At 63.8% G+C, this 19,192-nt stretch overlaps 2 protein-coding genes across 5 annotated transcripts in view; one reads left to right on the forward strand and one right to left on the reverse strand.

The window, feature by feature from the left end:
* Positions 1-11,653, forward strand: TCFL5 (transcription factor like 5). Of its 2 annotated transcripts, none has more exons than XM_016133620.2 (6): positions 1-709; positions 1,132-1,318; positions 1,560-1,722; positions 3,373-3,619; positions 5,462-5,603; positions 10,887-11,653. In XM_016133620.2, exons 1-6 carry the CDS (start codon positions 33-35, stop codon positions 11,007-11,009), a joined length of 1,539 nt encoding a protein of 512 aa, XP_015989106.2. In that variant the 5' UTR covers positions 1-32; the 3' UTR covers positions 11,010-11,653. The 2 variants fall into 2 exon arrangements, with proteins under 2 accessions (XP_015989106.2, XP_036085101.1); XM_036229208.1 differs by having other exon boundaries at positions 3,376-3,619.
* COL9A3 (collagen type IX alpha 3 chain) overlaps positions 11,367-19,192 on the reverse strand; it is a 17,381-nt gene continuing 9,555 nt past the window's right edge. The window contains exons 20-33 of one of the 3 annotated variants that reach the window (XM_016133613.2): positions 19,122-19,166; positions 18,971-19,024; positions 18,825-18,878; positions 18,432-18,485; positions 18,269-18,340; positions 17,308-17,343; positions 16,791-16,835; positions 16,002-16,034; positions 15,757-15,813; positions 15,667-15,702; positions 15,514-15,568; positions 14,986-15,168; positions 13,236-13,313; positions 11,367-12,405 (exon numbers count right to left, since the gene is read on the reverse strand). In XM_016133613.2, the coding sequence (XP_015989099.2) occupies positions 12,215-12,405; positions 13,236-13,313; positions 14,986-15,168; positions 15,514-15,568; positions 15,667-15,702; positions 15,757-15,813; positions 16,002-16,034; positions 16,791-16,835; positions 17,308-17,343; positions 18,269-18,340; positions 18,432-18,485; positions 18,825-18,878; positions 18,971-19,024; positions 19,122-19,166 (993 nt within the window). In that variant the 3' untranslated portion in view covers positions 11,367-12,214. Of the gene's footprint in view, positions 12,406-13,235; positions 13,314-14,985; positions 15,169-15,513; positions 15,569-15,666; positions 15,814-16,001; positions 16,035-16,790; positions 16,836-17,307; positions 17,344-18,268; positions 18,341-18,431; positions 18,486-18,824; positions 18,879-18,970; positions 19,025-19,121; positions 19,167-19,192 lie in introns of all 3 variants that reach the window. The other 2 variants (XM_016133612.2, XM_016133611.2) reach the window with 2 other exon arrangements.

Consider the following 19,192-nt stretch of genomic DNA (forward strand, 5'->3'; position numbering starts at 1 on the left):
CCCGCCGCGCGCCCCCCGCCGTTGGCGCCGGCATGTCGGGCCCCGGGCCGCGGGAGCCGCCGCAGGCGCAGGCGGGCGGGCCGGCGGGCCCCGAGGGCGCGGACGCGGCGCTGGGCGAGGCGGGGCTGAGCTTCACGACCACCGACCTGAGCCTGGTGGAGATGACGGAGGTGGAGTACACGCAGCTGCAGCACATCCTCTACTCGCACATGGAGGCGGCGGCGGCCGACGGCGAGCTCGAGACGCGCCTCAACTCGGCCTTCCTGGCGGCGGCGGCGCCCGGCGCGGCGGCGGGCGGCTTCGCGGCGACGGGGGGCGCGGCGGCGGCGGCGGCGGGGGGCGCGCCGCCCGTGTACCCGGTGCTGTGCCCGCCCGCGCTGGCCGACGGCGGCTTCGCGGGCGCCAACCCGTGCCTGGGCCACATCGACTTCCAGGAGCTGCGCATGATGCTGCTGAGCGAGGCGGGCGCGCCCGCCGCCGCCGCCGAGAAGACGCCGGGCGCCGACGGCCCGGGCCCGGGCGCGCCGCGGCCCAAGGCGCCCGACGGCGCCGGCAAGGAGAACGCGGCGGCCGGCGAGGGCGCGCCCGAGGCGCGGGCCAAGTCGGCGGTGCGCGTCCGCCTGGAGGACCGCTTCAACAGCATCCCCGCCGAGCCGCCGCCCGCCCCGCGCGGCGCCGACGCCCCCGAGCCCGGCGTGGCGCTCAACAAGTGGGTGCCCACGCCCCGGCGGCGGGGCGAGGGGCGGGCCCCGCGGGTCCGGGCCTCCGAGACCTGCCGCCAGCCCGTGCACTGACGCCCCGGCCCTGGACGGCTGGCCATGGGCGCCTCGGCTTCACAGCCGTCCCCAACCTGTAGGGTCCCCCCCTTGATGCATAGTCATCGGTCTCTGGAGGTGCCCCCCCCCCCAAAGAGCTCGGAGTCCAGGGCGCGGTGGGATGGCACTCAGCCCCCTCTCCGGTCTGAGAGGAAGGCCAGAGCTCGGCCTCCGGGCCTGGCTGACCACCTGGCAGTTTCCAGCGCAGACCCGCGCCCCCTCCTGGAAGATGCCACCTGATGCTGGGCGCCTCAGCGCTGTGACAGGCTGCACTGCCGCCAGGCTCACGTTCCTGGGTTTTCTTTTGTCTTGGCAGTTTGGTAACTGTTATCCGACATCCGTCGGAATTAATGAATGTCCCTCTTCATCAGCCACAAAACAAATGTACGACGTTAGTGAAAAATAAGACGGCAGCAGCCACCGCCGCCCTGCAGTTCACCTACCCTCTGTTCACCGCCAGCGCCTGTGCCAGCGGCGGGGCCGCCACCCTCTCCCAGACACAGGTACCCGCGTCCCCTGCGCGCGTGTGCTCCGTGACTGTAGCTCGGTAGGTCCCATGGAGTTTTTCCTTTGGTTGAGCTTCATAACCTTTTAAAATCGAGATTATTTACGTGGTTTGAGGCTATTTAAGTCGCCCCCTGCCCCCCGCACTGTGCGTTAATAGCTGTGCCGTCACTTCTGTCCCCGTGCCTGTCTGTGCGTGGAGAGGGGAGCGCTGATCGAAGCCCTGTCTCTCTTTTCCAGAGTTCTAGTAACTCGTGTTCCATCCTCGAGGCCGCCAAGCATCAGGAGATCGGATTACCCAGAGCGTTTTCTTTCTGCTACCAGCAAGAGATTGAATCCACTAAGCAGACTTTGGGCGGTAGGAACAGAGCCTTGCCTGAGCAGGTTTGGATTAAAGTGGGAGGTAAGCCACCAAGCGGAGGCAGCTGGTCCTTCTGCTCCTGCCTGACCTTTGCCCTCAGGTCGCTGTAGGGGTCGGGGGGAGGTGGTTTATAAGCAGGAACAGGTCTTGGAAGTGTCCTTATAGCTCAGCTCCTTCATCCCTTCTCCCCCAGGCATCTCACTTCGAACATTCTTCTGATTTTCAACACCAGACTTGGTAACGTTGAGTTCAGGGGCTGCCGTTTCTTAACTGTAAGCTCCATAAACAGAACAATGAAACTCACGTAAATTTTCAGTTATCGTCAACTTACCTAAGCACATAGTGTTGTTGTTTTTTTTTTTTAATTATTATTATTTATGCCAACAGCACCTGGTCTTCCTTGTGGTCTCCCATCCAAGGACTAACCAGGCCTGGCCCTGCTGAGCTTCTGAGATCAGACAGGATCGGGCTTATTCAGGGTGGCGTGGCCATAGACCATGGGCCGTGGCTCCACGGGGGCACGAACCCTGGACCTTCTGCGTGTACAGGAGACATGCTCCCCGCTACACCGTGGAGCCACGTCCTGCACGTAGTGTTTTTTTCCTCCTCGTTTCATACTTGGCGAGTGAGGCATGAGTCCGCAGTCTGCTGGGAGGCAGGCGTGTGGGCAGGGGATTGAGTCGGAGCAAGAGACGGGATTACTGAGTCAAGAAGTCTTAGAAATTAAGACGCAGCAGACCGCTTGCCTCGAAAGTTAGCTCCTGATCCCTTTCTCGCTGGAAACGAATTTTTTTTCAAGTTATGCTCCAGAGTAACGGGGCTCACATGAAGCTTTTCAGAGGCTAATGAACATGGCATGGGGTGGCGGCCTCCCGCTTTCTCCCAGGTCAATAATTCATTTTCCCTGTTTTATGACATTTCATGCAAAAGTCTATGTTAACAATTGTCAGGTACAAAGGTCAATATTAAAATAGTCACTGTACTGACCGCTCTGAGAAATAAAATATTACCAATGCTTGTGGGTTCCCCTTTGTTCACCTTAAAAAGCTGTCACCATTCTGAAACGTGCTAAGTGAGTCACTCACTCGAGAGAACTTGGCTTTGTGTGGCTTCTCAGGGGTGCAGGTCACCACGCGATGCCCATCAGATGCCTGCTGTTCTGTGGTGGAAATTTGACATATTTCTGTAACATAAACAAAAGCTATGATGTGGTTTCTCCTTTCGTGGGGAGAATCACATATATGGTGAGGGCCTGTTTAATGCTAAGCCACTTAGGTCTTGTTCTCCTTCGAGAATTCCAGTTAAAATAGCAACTGTCATATTAGAATCATTCTAGCTTTTTTTTCCCCCATTCTGAATATCAGAAAAACCAAATAACTTCTGGTGTCTCTATTCGTAGATGACAGTTAATGCCTGTCGGTTAACGAGGGGACTTGGACAGGTATATGCTTATGTAACACTCAGAGTGTTTTAGCTTAGTAATAGGTTTGTGTCCGGTTTTGTCGTTTGTCACATGGAGCCTCGCGCGAGCTGCACCACGGGATCGCTGCCGAGCACAGCTCTTCCTCTCCAGGTGTCTGTGCCCAGTCACGTTTGTATCTCTGAGTGAAGACGCCAAAAGATATATTCAGCGTTAACGAGAATAAGAAGAATAAAAAATTAAAATACCGCTTTTTTCCTTCTTTTGCAAAGAAGAAGCGCTATGCAAACAAGCAATGAACAAGAGGAACCGGAGTAGGATGCGTCAGCTGGACACGAGCGTGGAGCGGAGAGCCCTGGGAGAGATCCAGAACGTGGGCGAAGGCGCCCCCGCCGCCCAGGGCGCCTGGCAGTCCGCGGAGTCCTCGCAGTCACACCTCGGGGAGCAGGCCCAGAGTGGGCCCCCGGGAGGCAGGTCGCAGCGCAGGGAGAGGCATAACCGCATGGAGAGAGACAGGAGGTAGGCGCGCGACGGGCGTCAGGCCCTGTGCGAACAGCCCCGTAGACACGCACCTTTCTGGCCGAGGTATCAGTAACCGCGGGCAGGTCACCGGCTAAGGCGGTAGTTGAGCCGTTTCTGTGTCGAAAGCGAGGAGACGTGAGCACGAGTAAACACGGACTTGGTTCCGCTCGGTGGACCGGGGTCCCTAAGACGCCCAGGTTTGCCGAGTCATTAGGAGGACTCACGGCTTTGATTTGTTACAGAGACAGCACATGGCAGAATTAGCACAGGTGTGTGGGGAGAAGGCCAGGGTGACCGGCCGCAGCCCCCCGAGGCCCCCTCGTAGTGGAGTGGCATGGGAGCTCCGAGGTCACCCAGCACCCAGTTCTGGGATGCGTGAAACGCTGCCAACAGAAACTCAGCACCCTGAGGTTTTGTTGGGGGCCAGTTATGGGCACTCACTGCCTGGCACGCAGCCAAGTTCCAGACACCTCCCACCCCCACCCTACCCACCAGGGTTTAGCAAACCACATCGTGGGCACAGACGGTCCTGGCACCAGGAGCCCTTTGGAACTGGTGGCGGTGGGGACCCTCCCCAAATCCGAGCCCCCAGGGACCAGTCGGGCCAGCCGTGTCAGCAGGGCTTTGTTAGGTCAAGGTCGGCCTGCCGGGCGCCCGCCCCTGCGCCCTGGGTCACTAGCTTTGCTTGGTTCTTTTAAGAATGTTGGGGAAGGAGGAGGTTAAAACTGTTACTTGAGTCGTTTTACCTGTAGGTTTTATTTGTGCTGTTTCTATGTGGGCTCAGAAGGTAACTTCATTTTTCTCTATCACAGCTGGGTTTTTACATGACGTTTCCCTAACATAAAATTAATTGCTGTAGTCATTTATTGAGCAGTTGATACTGGTTTCTGTTGTAGGGCCAAACAGTATAGCACGGAGCAAGAGAAATAATTCAACTTTGAAGCCCCGCTGGTGAGCTAAGGCAGTTTATTGTAAGGGTCATAGTAGAGCCAGCCGGGGACCGTCAGGCACGCGGTGCGCACACACGGGCCGGCCCAAGGGCCACACCGGACGCAGCAGGAGCTGCGAAGGGCGCTTTTCCCGCTCTGACATTCACCGAGCGCCTGCTGCGTGACATCCCCGTGCTCCGTTCGCAGCGGGAATCTCGTTCTTACTCTGCCACTTCCCAGCTGAACGGCTTTCTCCAGATTCTCTCCGTCTCATCTCAAGTGTCCGTCTGTAAGAGAGAGACGGCGTCTACAGAGAGGGCTGAGACTGGAATGGGACGAGCTGTGGTGTCGTGTCCGGCGCCGAGCCCGGACGGCACCTGGGCAGCCCCAGCGTCCTCCCTGCAGAGTCTCCGTAAAATTCTAAGTGTTCCGTTGGGAAGATGCGAAGCCAGGGCCATGTCGTGTGAGTCATTCAGTGTCAGCTCGTATAGGACTCTCCACGTTGCCAGACGTGACATGTGGAAGTTAAAAGTGGTCCGACCAGCGGCTCCGAAGAGGCCGCGTCCGGGTGTAGCGGGCTGGCAGCCTGGGGTCCGGTCCACCAGGACCCACGGGCAGCCGACGCTGGTGGCTGAGTCCTGGGCACGCGAGGGCCCGGCGGTAGCTTGGCTGGAACAACGAAACCACACGAGCACGGTTTCGCCCCCGATTCCGGGGGTCGGATCCATCCTTGGTCTAGGCACCGGCTCCTGGCCCATGAGAAGTGGATCGGGACGGTCCCCCAGGGGCGTGCTGACGCCCCGGCACTCAGGGCCTGGGCCCCGAGCTGTGGCCCTTTGAGAGGCACAGACCCGCTCGGCCACCTCGTTTTGTGTCATCGGCCCTATGTGACGCTTTGACTTGCCCGCAGGCGCCGGATCCGCATCTGTTGTGACGAGTTGAACCTCCTGGTCCCGTTCTGCAACGCGGAGACCGACAAGGCCACCACCCTCCAGTGGACCACCGCCTTCCTGAAGTACATGCAGGAGAGACATGGGGACTCGTTGAAGAAGGTGAGCGTCCAGGCCGGTAGACTCCCACTTGGAGCACCCTGTTCCGTGTGTCCTTTCCCCGAGAGCCCAGACTGCCCCTGCTCCCTGGCCCGCGGGCCCACGTGAGCCGGCCCAGGCCGCAGCGCTGGCTGCGGGGCAGCTGGGGCCTGCGTTGTTCACTGAACCGCGGCACAGACATGACACAGGCGTCCAGTGTCGCACCGACGGAGCGCCTGCTGTACGCAGCGGGCCGTGCCGGGTGCGGAGGGGTCTCCGAGACCCATAGGACGTGACTGCTTTTGCCCTCAGAAAACTGAAAGGGATAAAGCAAGAGTAGCAAAAAGAAAAAGAAAAAAGGGCAGGTAAACGTCAAATAAACAATCCGGACTTCAGAGCACTCAGAGGCAGCGAGGAGAGACACTTGCCGGGTGACTGGGGATGAACCCCGGGGCGCGGGGCCCAGGCACCTGGCTCCCCTAGTGCAGCCAGCACGTCCTTGCCTGCCCGCTCGGGGGCTCCCGTAGGACCGAGTGTCTGTGAGTGTCTGCCTGCCCCCTCCGTGGTGGCTCAGAGGCAGCGGCAGCGGTGGCTTCTGTGCTCTGCCGGGACCTTGGGTTCTGGTCTCAGAACTGGCGTCGGGGCGATGAGGCCTTGGTGGAGTGGGCCCGGGCGCCTGGCACGGTCCTTGTCCCGCTGTGTGCGGTTGCAGCACGAGTCTGAGCTGAGCTGAGGTTGGTAACAAACGCGGAGCCTTTGGGAAAGAGCCTCCTGCGTTCAGGTCCCTGTGGGGCCTGGGAGCTGGTCCCCGGGGCCGAGGCCAGGCCCCTGGCTGGGGGCTTGATTCCTCCACATCGCTGCCCTCGGATGTGTCACGTGACAGTTAACAGCTTGTGAATTACGTAACTTCATCACATTCCTTATTTTCACGGTACATTAATTGCATTTTTGAGCAGTACTCATTCGTGGTTATCTGTGACGCGGCTCCTCTTTAACACTTTGTTAGAGGTAGGCTCCTGGCTTGTTTTGATGAAGCTTTTACATCGTTTTAAGTGATTTAACGTTTGGCTCCGTACCTATTAGTAAACCGTTGACACAATTCAAGCACAGCGGAGGTGTTACAACGAGAAGCTGCGGGCAGACGCGTGTGCTCGCGGAGGGGCGGCTGGGCGCAGGGCCGCTTCCCGGGCGTGGCCTCCGGTCCGATCCTGGCGGCTGCAGTGCCGTCAGGCAGCGCGTCTGGGGGCTTGGAAAGGGAGCAGCGCGAACACACGTGAACCTCGCCGTGTCCTTCAAACTTTCCCTTCCCGCGTGGATGTTCTTGTTCTTAAAAGGCAACACGGGAGAGTCTGCCGTGGTTTTCCTGTTAGCGCACGTTTTAGTCGCCAGATCTTCCCTGCTCTACTCAGGCTTCTGCTTAATCAAGACATGGGGGTACTTCGAATGAGGCAGAGACCCCACTGGCCTGGGAGTGGCCGTCACTGGTCTGCGGTGCGCAGCTGGCCTCCCTGCTGCGGGGGGGTGGGGGCAGCGCCGTGGGGGCCCTGCCCGCAGGGGCGTCTCCGGTCGGGCGTCCGGGGCTGGGGACGTTCAGGCAGCAGTGGCTGTGATCTGATAGGCATTTCAGAGCGATCACTCACCGCTGTGTGGGGACAGTGGCCTCTAGGAGTGCGGGTTGGGGCAGCAGAGAAGGCAGAGGCCCTGGTCAGGAGGCCGCAGAGCAGCCCCCCGAGACTGACCCATGCATGTGCGTGCTGTGGGGTGGGGCGCGCTGGAAAGAGGACTCGGGGTTCTGGCTTGAGTAGCTGGCTGCACGGTGCCGTTTGCTGCGACGGGAAGATGGGGACAGTGGGGGACACGTGGAACCCCCATGCCCACGAGGCGTCAGGCGGGGACATCGACAAGGGGTTGGATAGACGAGTCTGGAGCTGGACGGCTCATCGGCAGGGGGCAGGCGACTCACTTCGTGCCACTTCTGTGAGCAGCACGGACTGCGGCCCCGTCCCGACCCCAGCAGGGGCGCCCGTCTGCACGTCGCCGCAGACCTCAGCACGGTGCTCGCGTGTCCTCGGACGTCCCGCGGGACCTGGCGCCGTCGTCAGGCTGACCGTAGCTGTCCCGTGCCGTCTGATGCCCAGCCACTGTCACACTTCCCCAGCGCGTTAGAAATGAGTCTCAGGGCGGGTTCTTCCCAAACGGCACCCACCGCAGATTATGGTTTTGGCCTCTAAGCTTCGGCGACCCCCCCGCCCCACGGTTTCCCAGCGTTGGGGTCTGGGAAGGGGTCAGTTCAAGAGTCGCAGGGCTTCTGAATTGCTGTGACTCACTTTATCCATTTACGGTAATTTCAAGTTCGATGCAACTTCAAACTTAAGAAAAGTTGCAGAAATGTACAGCAGCTCCCGCGGGCCGGCCCAGGCCTTCCCGAGCCAGCGGCCTTCAGCATTTTGTCCCTTTGCTGTCGTGGTCAGCAAGTCTTTGTTTTTCTGAGCCATTTGGCAGTAAACGGCAGACAGCACGCCCCAAACACCCGAGCACCCCCGAACGAGAACGCCATCTCGTGACTGGAACACAGCGATCAAAACCGGGGCGTTTACCGCGAGCGACGCGGTTGCCAGGTCAGGGTGAGGCCCTGACGCCGCCTGTTGTCCTGTAATGCCCTCCGCAGCTTCGGGGGGACCCAGCCCGGGCTCATGGCCACCCCCGGGCACCCCGGCCGTGGACCTCAGGAGGGCTGCAAGGCCAGTGTCCCCCTGCGCCTCCCGTCACCGCACCTGCCCCTGGGCTTTGCGCCCCGTCTTGTTCATCTGAACGAGGGCCCCCCACAATTTCACTTGGGCACCAACCCCGTTATTGACACACTGTTCCTTCCCTGCTGCTCCTGCGAGACCTGTTGGTCCCACGTCCCCTGCCAGCAGCCACCACCCCCTTGCTCTCAGCGGCAGAGCCGAAGGACTTGTCTGTCCCTGACTCCCGTCTCCAGCAGCCTGTGGCCACCCGACCCCCGCTGCCAGGGACGGGCGCCAGGGGACGGTGCCGCCGCCCGCGCCCGGCTTCCGGGCCAGCGCCCTCCCCGGCGGTGCTGCTTGCCGACTCGGCCCTGGCTTCCGTGGAGGGCGCCCGGGCGCGTCTGCCTCCGCTGACCCCTGCATTCAGCGGGGTGCGCACAAACCCCCTCCAGACGGGGCCCCTGGCTCCCAGGTGGGGGGACACGGTGTGGCAGACCCTTCACAGAGGGGCCGACACCCTGTTCCAGGCGGCAGGCTCCGCGGGCGCCCGTGGCACTGGGGTCCACTTTGCGGCTTTGTCCTAAGGGGTTTGTTGGCCCCTCGTTCTTCTGTCATTCCCGAGCAGCATCGTCCCGGCCCGAAGCTCTGCTCTCCCGAGTGTCCTGGCCACGCTCCGGTCGCACGGGGGACGGGCCTCTGGCCTCGTTCCGGCCGCTGGGTTTTTCAGAGGACGGGGGTCGGCGGTTGTTTTCTCTGTCGTCATTTGCTTTTACGGGAGTTACTTTTCAGCCTTCCTTTTCTTTGTCCTTTTTAAGGTTTATTTTTTCTGGTGTCTTGAGCCAGAAGTTTGCTTCCTTGTTTGCGACCTTCCGGTTTTCCGCTCAGTGCATTTAGAGAACACCCCACAGGCCGGGACGTGACGCTTCCCGGCCCCCGGGGGTCTTAGCCTCGGTTTGCCGGCGCAGCGTGGGAGTTCTGGGAGGGGTGGGTGGCCCTTCGCTTCCCACTGACGTGGCGCTCTGCGTCTTCCTGAGAGCAGCTTCGGCCCGTTTCTCACGCGCTGCGCGTGCCGATGGACGCAGGTGGCCTGGAAGCGGTTCCGCACGTTCGCCGTGCCCTCCGGTGAGGCCTCTTACGCACGTGGCTTTATAAAGCTGCGCGGGCAGGTGGGGGCCCCCGCACCCCACACGGCCCCGGAGGCAACAGAGCCCTCGCTGGGCACGGACCGAATGAATCTGCCACGACCCGGCAACGGAGCGACGGAGGACCTGACTCTAAACGGGGCAAGGACATGAGCAGACGTCGCCCTGCAGAAGAGGCACAAGTGGCCGGCCTCGCTGGTCACCGGGGAGATGCCGGCCAAACCCCGGTGACGCCACCTCAGACCCCGTGTGGCAGGACGTGGGGCAGTAGGAACCCTTGGGACCGAGTGCTGCTGGGGTGTAAAACGGTGCAGCCCGTGGGACGGTCCGAGTCCCCGGGAAGCCACACTGCTTGGCGCGTGGCATTCGCCCCGAGGAGCCGGAGGCCAGCAGCTCCTGTACCAGAACATGCACAGCGGCCAGCGGCGGAAGTGGCCCATGCCCGCCGGCGGGTGAGTGGGGGAGCAAAGTGCCCCGGCCGGCGGGGTGGCCTCTGACACGGGCTCCAACGCGGCCGGACCCCGAGGACACTGCCCAGTGACACTGCGATCCCACTGACACGAGGTCCCCGGAGTCGCGCAGCTCAGAGCCGGCGTCGGGCGGCGATGCCGGGGCCAGGGGCCTGGTGTGTGACCGGGTTTCCGTTTGGGAGGACGAAGTTTTGGAGCTAATAGTGGTGTTGACGACGTGACATTTTGAGTACACGTAATGCCCGTGCGTTAAAAATGCACTTACAAATGGTTAAGATGGCAAATTTCACATTTTACCATAAAACACACATGAGCCGAGACTTGGCCGTGTGAGACGCAGGGCGTCAAACATGGAGGTTCGTGCGTGCAGGAGGCGGGGGGTCGCAGCGGCGCCGTGCAGCACTCGTGGGGCCCCGGCCGCGGGGTCCCCCTCAGCTGCCCCCGTGCCGTGGGGGGGCCGCTCAGAAGCGCCGCCGTCCGACTCCTGCCGGTGGGCTCCCGTCCCTCTTGCCTTTAGCCGACGTGAGTCGGCACGTTGCGTTTGGTCGGCAGCTTTTACCCTCCCGTGCCCGCCGCCGCGCTCAGCAGTGTGGGAAACACGGGCCCGCTGCGGGGTGGGGGCGCCGGAAAGCTCTGGGCACGGAGGGCGGTGACCACAGCGACGTTTGTGTGCTCCACCGCAGCAAAAATAACAAAAGTAACTACCTGCTTTTTAAAATACAAGGCGGCTTCACAGTGTGGTCAGGGCTCTGTTGGGAAAATGAAAGTCCGTGTAGTGTAGCCGCGTGAGGAAGACGTTCGAGTCCCTGTTTCCGTCACGTTCCTCCAGGTGACGGAAGTCTGCGAATGGCGCCTCGGTTCAGCTCTGTGTTTCCAGGTAGTTCGGCTCGTGATTTGTGCCGTTCGTGTTTCTGGAGACGGCCGTTCTCACGCCTACGAATCGCCAATGACCATTTCTCACCTTAGGAGTTCGAGAGCGTGTTTTGCGGTAAAACTGGCAGAAGGCTAAAGCTGACCAGACCAGACGCCTTGGTGACGTGCCCCACACAGGAGAGTCTACAGAGCAGCCCAGCCATGGAGATCAAGTGACCGGAACTGCACCCCGATTCCTGGCAGAAGACGGCCAGCCCTCCGGCCCGCAAACATTTCCACCGCCGCGGCTCCGCGCTGACAGTCTCACTCTGGAGGGACGTGGCTCGAGGGGACGGGACCCCAGGGGGGACTCTGAAGCGCACTGTGCAAAGATACTTACCTAGAGCAAAACACTTACCCGTCACTGTCCCCTTAGACCGTTGGGGATGAAGACATCTTGACAATTAGTAAGTAATTTTTCAATTATCTGTCCGATTCCATCATGTTTTCTTAACATGATAACTTAAAAAATTAACACCCCGCGTAATTTCTTTAGCCTGACAAGGTACCTTGCTTTTTACTTATTTTACTTACGTTTTAAACGTGCCCCGTAGCAACTGGAACAAGTTGAATTGTTCTTCACTAGAAGCAGTTTGGAAATTTATTTCATTTGTTTATCGCCCCCCTGTACGATTCCAGTCGCATAGTACTGTCGCCAAGTGCAGTCCTGTTTACACCGTTTTGCTAGAAATTTGCCAGTGACGCCCTGTAAAGCTACTTTCGTCCGTGAGTGACATCCTGTCGCAGTGGGCTGCTCAGCGCCCTCACTCCCATATTGAGTCATTACTTTTTGTGTAATAAACTGTAGTGTTTGGAACCGAGTTTTTCAAAAGAGTGGCTTTATTTATTACGACCGATAATACCGAAAGCCGTTACTGCGATACAGTCACCTTTGGTAAATGCCGTCCCTCAGGGCCTGTGGAGGTTCGTGCCCAGAGGCGCAGGTGAGTCAGACGAGACCTTTGGGGGGGGCGGGGCGGCGGTCTTCATTTTTTGTTGCTCGTGGCATCGACCTGAAGGCTTACGACATCGTCCCACTGGGGTCGCGCCTGGCCCCACGCAGGCCGCCGAGAGGCTCTCGTCCCGTGGGGACGCAGGACCTCTGTGTGCGCCCCGCGTCCGTCTCAGAGGGCGGCTTTGGCCTCACTGCCAGGCCCTGCGTCGGAGGCGTGAGGTCACAGCTGGGGGCCGCCGTCAACACACGGAGATGGCACTTCCACGGCAGCTCGATGGAGGACACAGTCCGGGTCCGAGTGTCCAGCGCTGCCGTGGACAGCGTGGCAGGACGTCCTCTCGACAACAGAACGTTGCTGAGCCCTGGGCTGCCCCTCCAGAGCCCACCGATAGGTCGGCGTCACCTGGTCACTTCCGTAGGTTGCGTTCTAGGAGCTTCGAGCCCCCGACTTCTCCCCGCCCCCACCCATCACGGCCCCTTGGCAGGCCGAGGTGTCGCAGATGCCGGGGGTCCCCTGAGCACCGACGGCGCCAGGAAGCCCGGGGTCGCCGGGCAGCCCGGGCTCGCCGTGGGCCCCGTCGCGGCCGTCTTTGCCGACGCCAGGCACGCCCTGTGGTCCTGCGGACAGACCAAGAAGGTGAGTGGACGCCGCGGGAGAGCGGTGGGGCCTGCCGCCCTGCGCTGCCATCTGACCGGCTTGCGCCCCAGCTCCGGGCGAGGCCCAGGCCGCAGGGCCCAGGCCGGGGCCCCTCCGGGCAGAGGCCCGGGGCGGGGGCGGGGGCGGCAGGTGCAGGGAGAGGCGCAGTGGACCGGCCACGTGGGCGCAGACTGGAGCGGGGACAGTGGTGCCGTGTGACGGAGGGCCTGGACTGAGCCAGCGGGGGCAAAGGAGGCTCCCCCATCGGGGGGCCCCGCAGTGGCAGGGGGCGCAGCTAGGTCAGCAAAGGAGAAACGGGGTGTGGCCTCGAGGGCTGGGAGGGGAGAGGAAACACGGGGCGCGGGGGCCGAGCGACAGGCGTGCGCCTCTGAGGCCAGGTGGCCTTGGCCTCCCAGGTGTGAGTGCAGGTGACTGACGCCGGGTCAGTCTGAGGGGGCTGGGCAGTGGCTTTGGCTGGGGACAGCTCGACAAAGCGTTTATATCCGACATTAAAAATTCAAATGTTCAGGATACGTGTGGGCTAGTTAAGAGAAAATTCTGTTAGCGTTTAACTGAATTAGGCGCCAGGAGGCTCTAGTTTGATAGACTTTAACCGGGTCGACTTAACCAGAACGGGCAGGGCCTGCTCGCCCATCAGTCGATTACGTGCGTTGCCAAGCTGGCCTCCGAGAATGCTCCGCCGAGGAAAGGCAGTGTCCCTGTGGAAGCCACCCGGCACCGCCCCGAGTAAAGCTGCGCGAGTGTGGAGAAGCCGCCGGGAAGCAAAGCCCTTACGGCCGTGGCCTCGTACCTTGGAGGCCCTGGTCCCCACCGGGCCCGTCCAGGCCCACGCCGGCCGAGCCTTTGTCTCCTCTGTCCCCGGGGTTTCCTGTTGAAAGAATGGAGACAGCTGTGTTTAGAACACGAAAGACGTCGGCGCGGCCCCGGCCGTCTGCTGACAGGAGATGCGCTGAGACGGGCCGCACAGCGCAGGCTCTGTGGGGCGTGGCACAGTGACCCCAGCCACGCGTCGGAGCCGCCGTGCCGAAGTTCCCGTGTGTTCGGGACCGCGACGCCGTTGGCGGCTGCGTGTTCGCCCTTTGTGGGTGCCCCCACCGCGGCCGGGCCCGGCCCGCGAGCTCGCCGGGGGCGTCCAGTGCCCTCTCGCCGTGCGAGGCCCGCATCCCGCGGGCTCCGTGGCCGTGGCCCGCGTCACCAACAGCCGTGCCGGTGTCCAGTGAGGAAGGCCCGTCGCTCAGCCCGTGCCGTGTGACGTTAGATGCAGACGGGTCATCTGGAAGGACGTTCCTGGCCAGGGGAACCTCTTGTCGGCGGTGACGTGAGAGGCAGACGGCACCGTCGGGGGCAGCCTGTCCGCCTGGCGCTGACGGGTTGGCGCCAGCTTTCTCTTGGCTGTCGGTCAGCGTGTCCTTGCCTGGCCCGTCACCAGCTGAGCAGTGCGAGGGCCCGGGGGCGTCTGCGGGCCCACGGGAACGGCCTCCCCACGGGGCGTGTTGGTTCGGTGCGATGTCCCTGACCTGTTGTGTCCCCGGAGGGATGGGGTGGGACCTCCAGAGCATGTTCTCAGCTCCTCCCCGACCACCCTCGGGCAGCCCCATGCTGCTCTCCTAGAGAGGGCCGGGGCTCAGGGTGGCCGAGCCATCGCCAGCCTCCAGAGGTCGGGGGGTGGGGGGATGGCCCGCCCTCAGGCAGGCGGCCAGAGGTCGCAGCCTGTGACCACACTGTCACGTGGTAGTTGCCCTGCTGCTCTCTCGAGAGCCAGGAGAGGTGACCGATGCTGATTTTGAGTCTTGTTTTCAAAAGTCGTGAAGGCATTAGATTAACGGCATTCGGAGCAGAAGGCCCGTCGGGCTTCCTGAGCGGACGGCAGCCGTCGGGGGCCAGCGGGGGGCTGTCCACGCCGCTGGGACGAGGAGGCGAACTTGACGCGTTCGCCCCCCGGTGTTGACCCGTTCCGCCTCCGAGCGCCTCAGTACCAGCGCGGGGCCCCTTCCTCCTGCCCAAGTATTTAAGCTCCCCTCACGGACGGAGAAAGTCACAGAACCCAGCTTCCCTGGGGAGCGTTTTCCCTGAGCTGTCCCTCAGAAACGGTCACTAAGCTGGGACAAATGGCGTCGTGACCTTAATCCTTCATTTGGGCCCCACGGTGGCCGGGCTGGGCAGACGCAGGCGGTGGCCGCAGACCGGTAGCTTCCGAAAGCCGCTGTGGCACCTGCAGGCTGGGTCGGGGCTCGAGGGCGCCGGGCCCCGAAGCGCGAGGGCCCCGCTGGCCTCCGCCCGACGCGGCTTCCCGCACGGCTCAGCCTTTCTGCCACCATGTGGCCCGAGAGGGTGGGGGACACCGAGGCACCTCGGACGTGTGTCCAGCGCAGGTCTTCACGAGGCCGGTCAAGGCCGAAACGCACATTGGCTCACGTCCAGGTGACTTCAGGTCCCCCTTCCCTTAGGGCTCCCTTCCCTCCCTCGTCCCCCCGAGGGGACATCTGTGCGTGGGGGTGGGGGGCACGCCGGGGGCCCTGTGGTGGGCTGACCGCACTCACCTCTGGGTCCGGGGTCTCCCAGCTCTCCAGTGGGGCCACGGTATCCAGGGGGCCCTCGAGCGCCGGGGTGACCGATGGAGCCGGGGGGCCCTGGGGGGCCGGGGGGGCCGGCGGGGCCAGGCCGACCGATGGAGCCCGGTGCCAGAGGCTTCCTCAGGTGAGCGGCTAACTGCGCGATTTGCTCTTTTGGGAACAAAGACGCGGACGGTCGCCCACTTGGGAAGGCCCGTGCGGCGCTTCGCGGGGCCGTCTGCCGGGTGGTCCTGCTCACGGGCAGCCCTGTGAGCCAGACCGGACCACAGGCCGCAAGGGGCGCCTCCTGCGTCTGGAGCGCCTTAAAAGTCCTGTGAATCGGGGCGGCCAGATGTCCACCCGTCCCTTGTCACGATTTCCTTAGGTGGACACTTAGAACATGGCCCGTGTGCCAGCACCATGTGAGACCCTGCGGGAGAGACCCTCCCCCAGTGCGGAAGCCAGCCCCCCGAGACCGTGGGCGCCGGGCCAGCCGCGTGGGATACGGGCACTCACCGCTGACCAGCCCCCCGCACAGCTCCCTGATGCGCTGCTCACTGGCTTCTTTCCCCTGAAATTCACCCCAAAGGTCCGTCAGCATGCTGGGGGTGCGCTGGCACCCCGAGACACGCCCACGGCCACACCGACGTGGGCGAGGACGGCACGTACCGGGACGCCGGGTTTCCCGGTGATGCCAGGCACGCCCGGCACGCCCTGGAGGCCCACGGGCCCCAGGGGGCCGGGCACGCCCTCCACGCCGCTGGTGCCGTTGGGGCCCTGGATGCCTTTCGGGCCCAGCTCCCCTCGGCTGCCAGCCTGGGGGCACACGCAGGACAGCGTGGGTCGGAGGGCAGCGGGCCCCGCAGCTGCCGCCCCACGCTGCTCCCTCTCGGCCGGCAAGGGAGCGAGGGCTCGTGCTGTGGGCCGGGCCGGTGGCCCAGTGCTGGCCCCAGAAGCCAGCGGGCCCTCCGGAGTTTGTCGTGGGAGCCCTGCCAGCCACTCACCTCTCCTTTGGGTCCGACGGGGCCACCGGGACCCTGCAAGAGACAAGATGCGCATATCAGCGACTCGCGTTGCTAGGGCGTGGGCGGCAGCTGCTGCGGACGAGGCGAAAGCCAGGCGTCCGCCAAGCAGAGCTGCGCCTATCCTCCGTGGTGCCGTCTGGGTGACAGCCCGGACAGCACACTGTGCTCAGGCCGAAGAGCCGCTGTCCCCGTCGAAGCCAGACGGAGCCCCCAGGAGCGAGGCTCCTCAGCCCGCACGGCCCGGCCGCAGCGGGGGGTTCCCGGGGTCTCGCGTCAAGATTGTCTCGGGATTCGCCACAGTGCACACGTGCCCACGCACACGCACTCCCACGGGGTCACGGCTGGGCGGCTTCCGTGTCCCTCAGATGCGAAGGAAGCCTGAGATGCAGAGCTAGGCGCCCTGGCCACGTGGGCGCCCGAGAGCCTGTCCCCAGGCCGCATGGCCGGTCCGCTTCCCTTGGCTCCGGAAGCGGGAATCTGTCCACCAACCCAGCGTTGTGGACCGAACCTGCATCTTAGCTCTGCTGAACCTGTTTTCCCGTTAAAACTCAACGGTGACCAGTTCACACCGAAGCCCAGGTGGCCTGACCACGCAGGCCGTGTCGCGGGGCGGGGGGCGAGAACCCCGCGGCCAGGCCCACGGGGCAGCACAGGCCCCGCCGGCCGCCTCGCCGGGGCCCGTGGGTGCTGCCTCCACGGGCGGGCCCTGAGCGCGGCGGGCCCCTTCCCAGGTGGCGGTGGCAGTGAGGGCGCCGCGCTCACACTTACCAGTTCGCCTTTGTCCCCAGGAAGGCCATCGGAGCCCGCAATGCCCTGAAACAGCACCCCAGAGTTAAAAGAACGGGTCACGCCTGAGGCTGTCCCCACCGTGGTGACAGCCGGGGCCTGAGCGAGCGCCAGCCAGGCCTGGGGGTGCCAGGCTGACGCCAGCCGCAGGGGGTTTGCATTGTTCTGGGTCCTCGGCCAGTGTAAAGGGCTGCTGGAGGTCAGAGCAGGGGCTCGGGGACCAGGCCCTGCCTGGGGAAGCGGATGGAACCTGGACTGCCCTCTCATGGTCACTCTCCAGAGGGTCATCAGGGAACACGCCCCACCCCACGAGGGTCCCAGAGGAGCCGCCCAGGCCAGCAGCAGCTACTGTCCGCTCGAAGCCAGCCGGTGATGTCAGGCTGGCCGCTCTGTCCTGGGTCCTGGGGCTGGGGCTGGGTGCCCGGAGCTGTCGTCACTGGGGGAGTGACAGCCAGCAACAGTGGCGGAAGGAGGGGGAGGTGACATGCGGGGTGCTCACCTGGTCTCCCTTGGGGCCCGCGGCCCCTCCCGGGCCCTGTGTGGAGAGGAGGCTCGGCATCGGTGTGAGGACCCCAGCCGTGTGCTCGCCCGGGCCCGGGGCCAGACGCGTGCCCCACGGCGCCCCGCCGCCTTGCACGGCCGGCCCCCGGGTGGGCGCCCCTACGTTCGGTCGTGTTTCCAGCACCGGGAACTGGGTGGGGCCCTTCGCACGCGCACCCCAGGACCCTGTCACAGAGCGGCTGCTCGTCTCCCTGGGGGCTGTGTGCTGGGCGGGGCTCGCCCCCACGTGTGGCAGTGCAGACGGGCGAGAACCCTTCCGCAGGCACAGAGCGCGAGGCCGCCCGAGACGGCCGCAGCCGTGACGCCGCCGTGGGAAGTGGGGTACGCCTCTCCCCCACGGCCCCTCCTTCCAGCCTCCGCCCGGGATTTCCTGCCTGGAGGCTAATGAAGGGCCCGCGCTCCAGCCCCTGGCCAGTGGCTTCCATGCTGTCCCCCACAGGGCGTCTGGAGGGGCCGTCCTGGCCCCCCTTCCTGTCTGCAGGTGTCTGGAGGCGACTGCCGCTGGGGCGGGCGGCCAAGGACCTGGTATAGCATGGGCTGGAGGCCCCTCCGGCCCCTGGTCACGGGTGACCACCAACCAGCCTGGGCCCTCTGTGTCCCAACCGTCACAGGACGACAGGGGTCCCCACAGCAGGCCTACCAGCTCTTACTAGGCCACTAGGAAACCTCGAAAAGTGAGGCGGGGGGCCGTCGCGGCGGGGCGGGGGCCGTCACGGTGGTGGAGCGGTGGCTTTGAAGCACCGTGACTCTGCCCAGGGGGTCCTCAGCCGAAACCCAGCAGCAAAGCGGCTGCCTCTCCCGCCGCCCCACGACGGGTACTGACCCTGCGGGGGCCTCTGTCCGTGTGTCCCGTGGGACCGTGGACAGGGACGTGACACCTTGCTGGGATGGCCACTTACCCGGTCGCCCATGCCGCCTCGGAGGCCCTGGGGGCCTGGCAGGCCGGGGTCCCCCATGCTGCCCTTCTGGCCCTACAGACAAGAAGAACCGGCCGGTCACAGGGGGCCCAGCCAGCCGCCTAGGGCTCACTGGGTGCAAACTTTAGCCCCAAACCTTACTCACCTGGAAGCCTCGGACACCAGGGGCCCCGGGGGGGCCTTGTGGGCCTAGAGCCCCCTGAAAGGTAGAAGGAAGGTGTGAGTCTAACCCACCTCCCCCGGAAGCTGGGCGGACATAGGAGCTGGTCCCTGGCCCTCTGGCCCAGTTGCTGGGGACAGAGGTGTGGGGGCAGCCTGGAGGGTAGCTGGGGGGTCCCAGAGGTCACGAGGCACACCCCGAGACCTCATGCCTCAGCCAGGTGGCAGGAGCTGGACAGCCCTCGGGCCCGGCCCTCACCACCACCCAGTTTCCATGGACCACTGTGACGCATCCAAACGCCACCCCAGCCTGCACAGAAGCCGGTCACGCGGTGGGGGGCTCCTGGCCCCTCCCCCGCCCTGGGCCCGCCCCACTCACCGCTGAGCCCCTGTGGCCAGCCTCGCCACGCTCGCCGGGCACACCGACGTCTCCCTACACACAGGAAGGTGAGGGGGGAGGGCGGGTGTCAGCAGGGCCTGCCCGCTCAGGTGGGGGGCCAGGGGTTGGGGGCTGGGGGTACTTACAGGCACGCCGGGCTCTCCCGAGGGGCCGGCCTCGCCCAGCTCTCCAGCTCTGCCCTGCAGGGAAAAGAAGGCCGAGTGGCCCGGCAGCCCGGGTGCCTCAGCCTGGGGCCTGGCCTCCGCCCCGCCCTCCCCGGGGAAGGAAGTCACGTACCAGTTCTCCCTTCTCGCCCTTGGACCCTGCTCGTCCCGGGAGACCCTGTGGGTCAGAAGGCAGAGGTCAGG

The sequence above is a fragment of the Rousettus aegyptiacus genome, unplaced genomic scaffold (assembly GCF_014176215.1).
Source record: "Rousettus aegyptiacus isolate mRouAeg1 unplaced genomic scaffold, mRouAeg1.p scaffold_m13_p_12, whole genome shotgun sequence".
In the NCBI taxonomy this organism is placed as follows: Eukaryota; Metazoa; Chordata; class Mammalia; order Chiroptera; family Pteropodidae; genus Rousettus; species Rousettus aegyptiacus.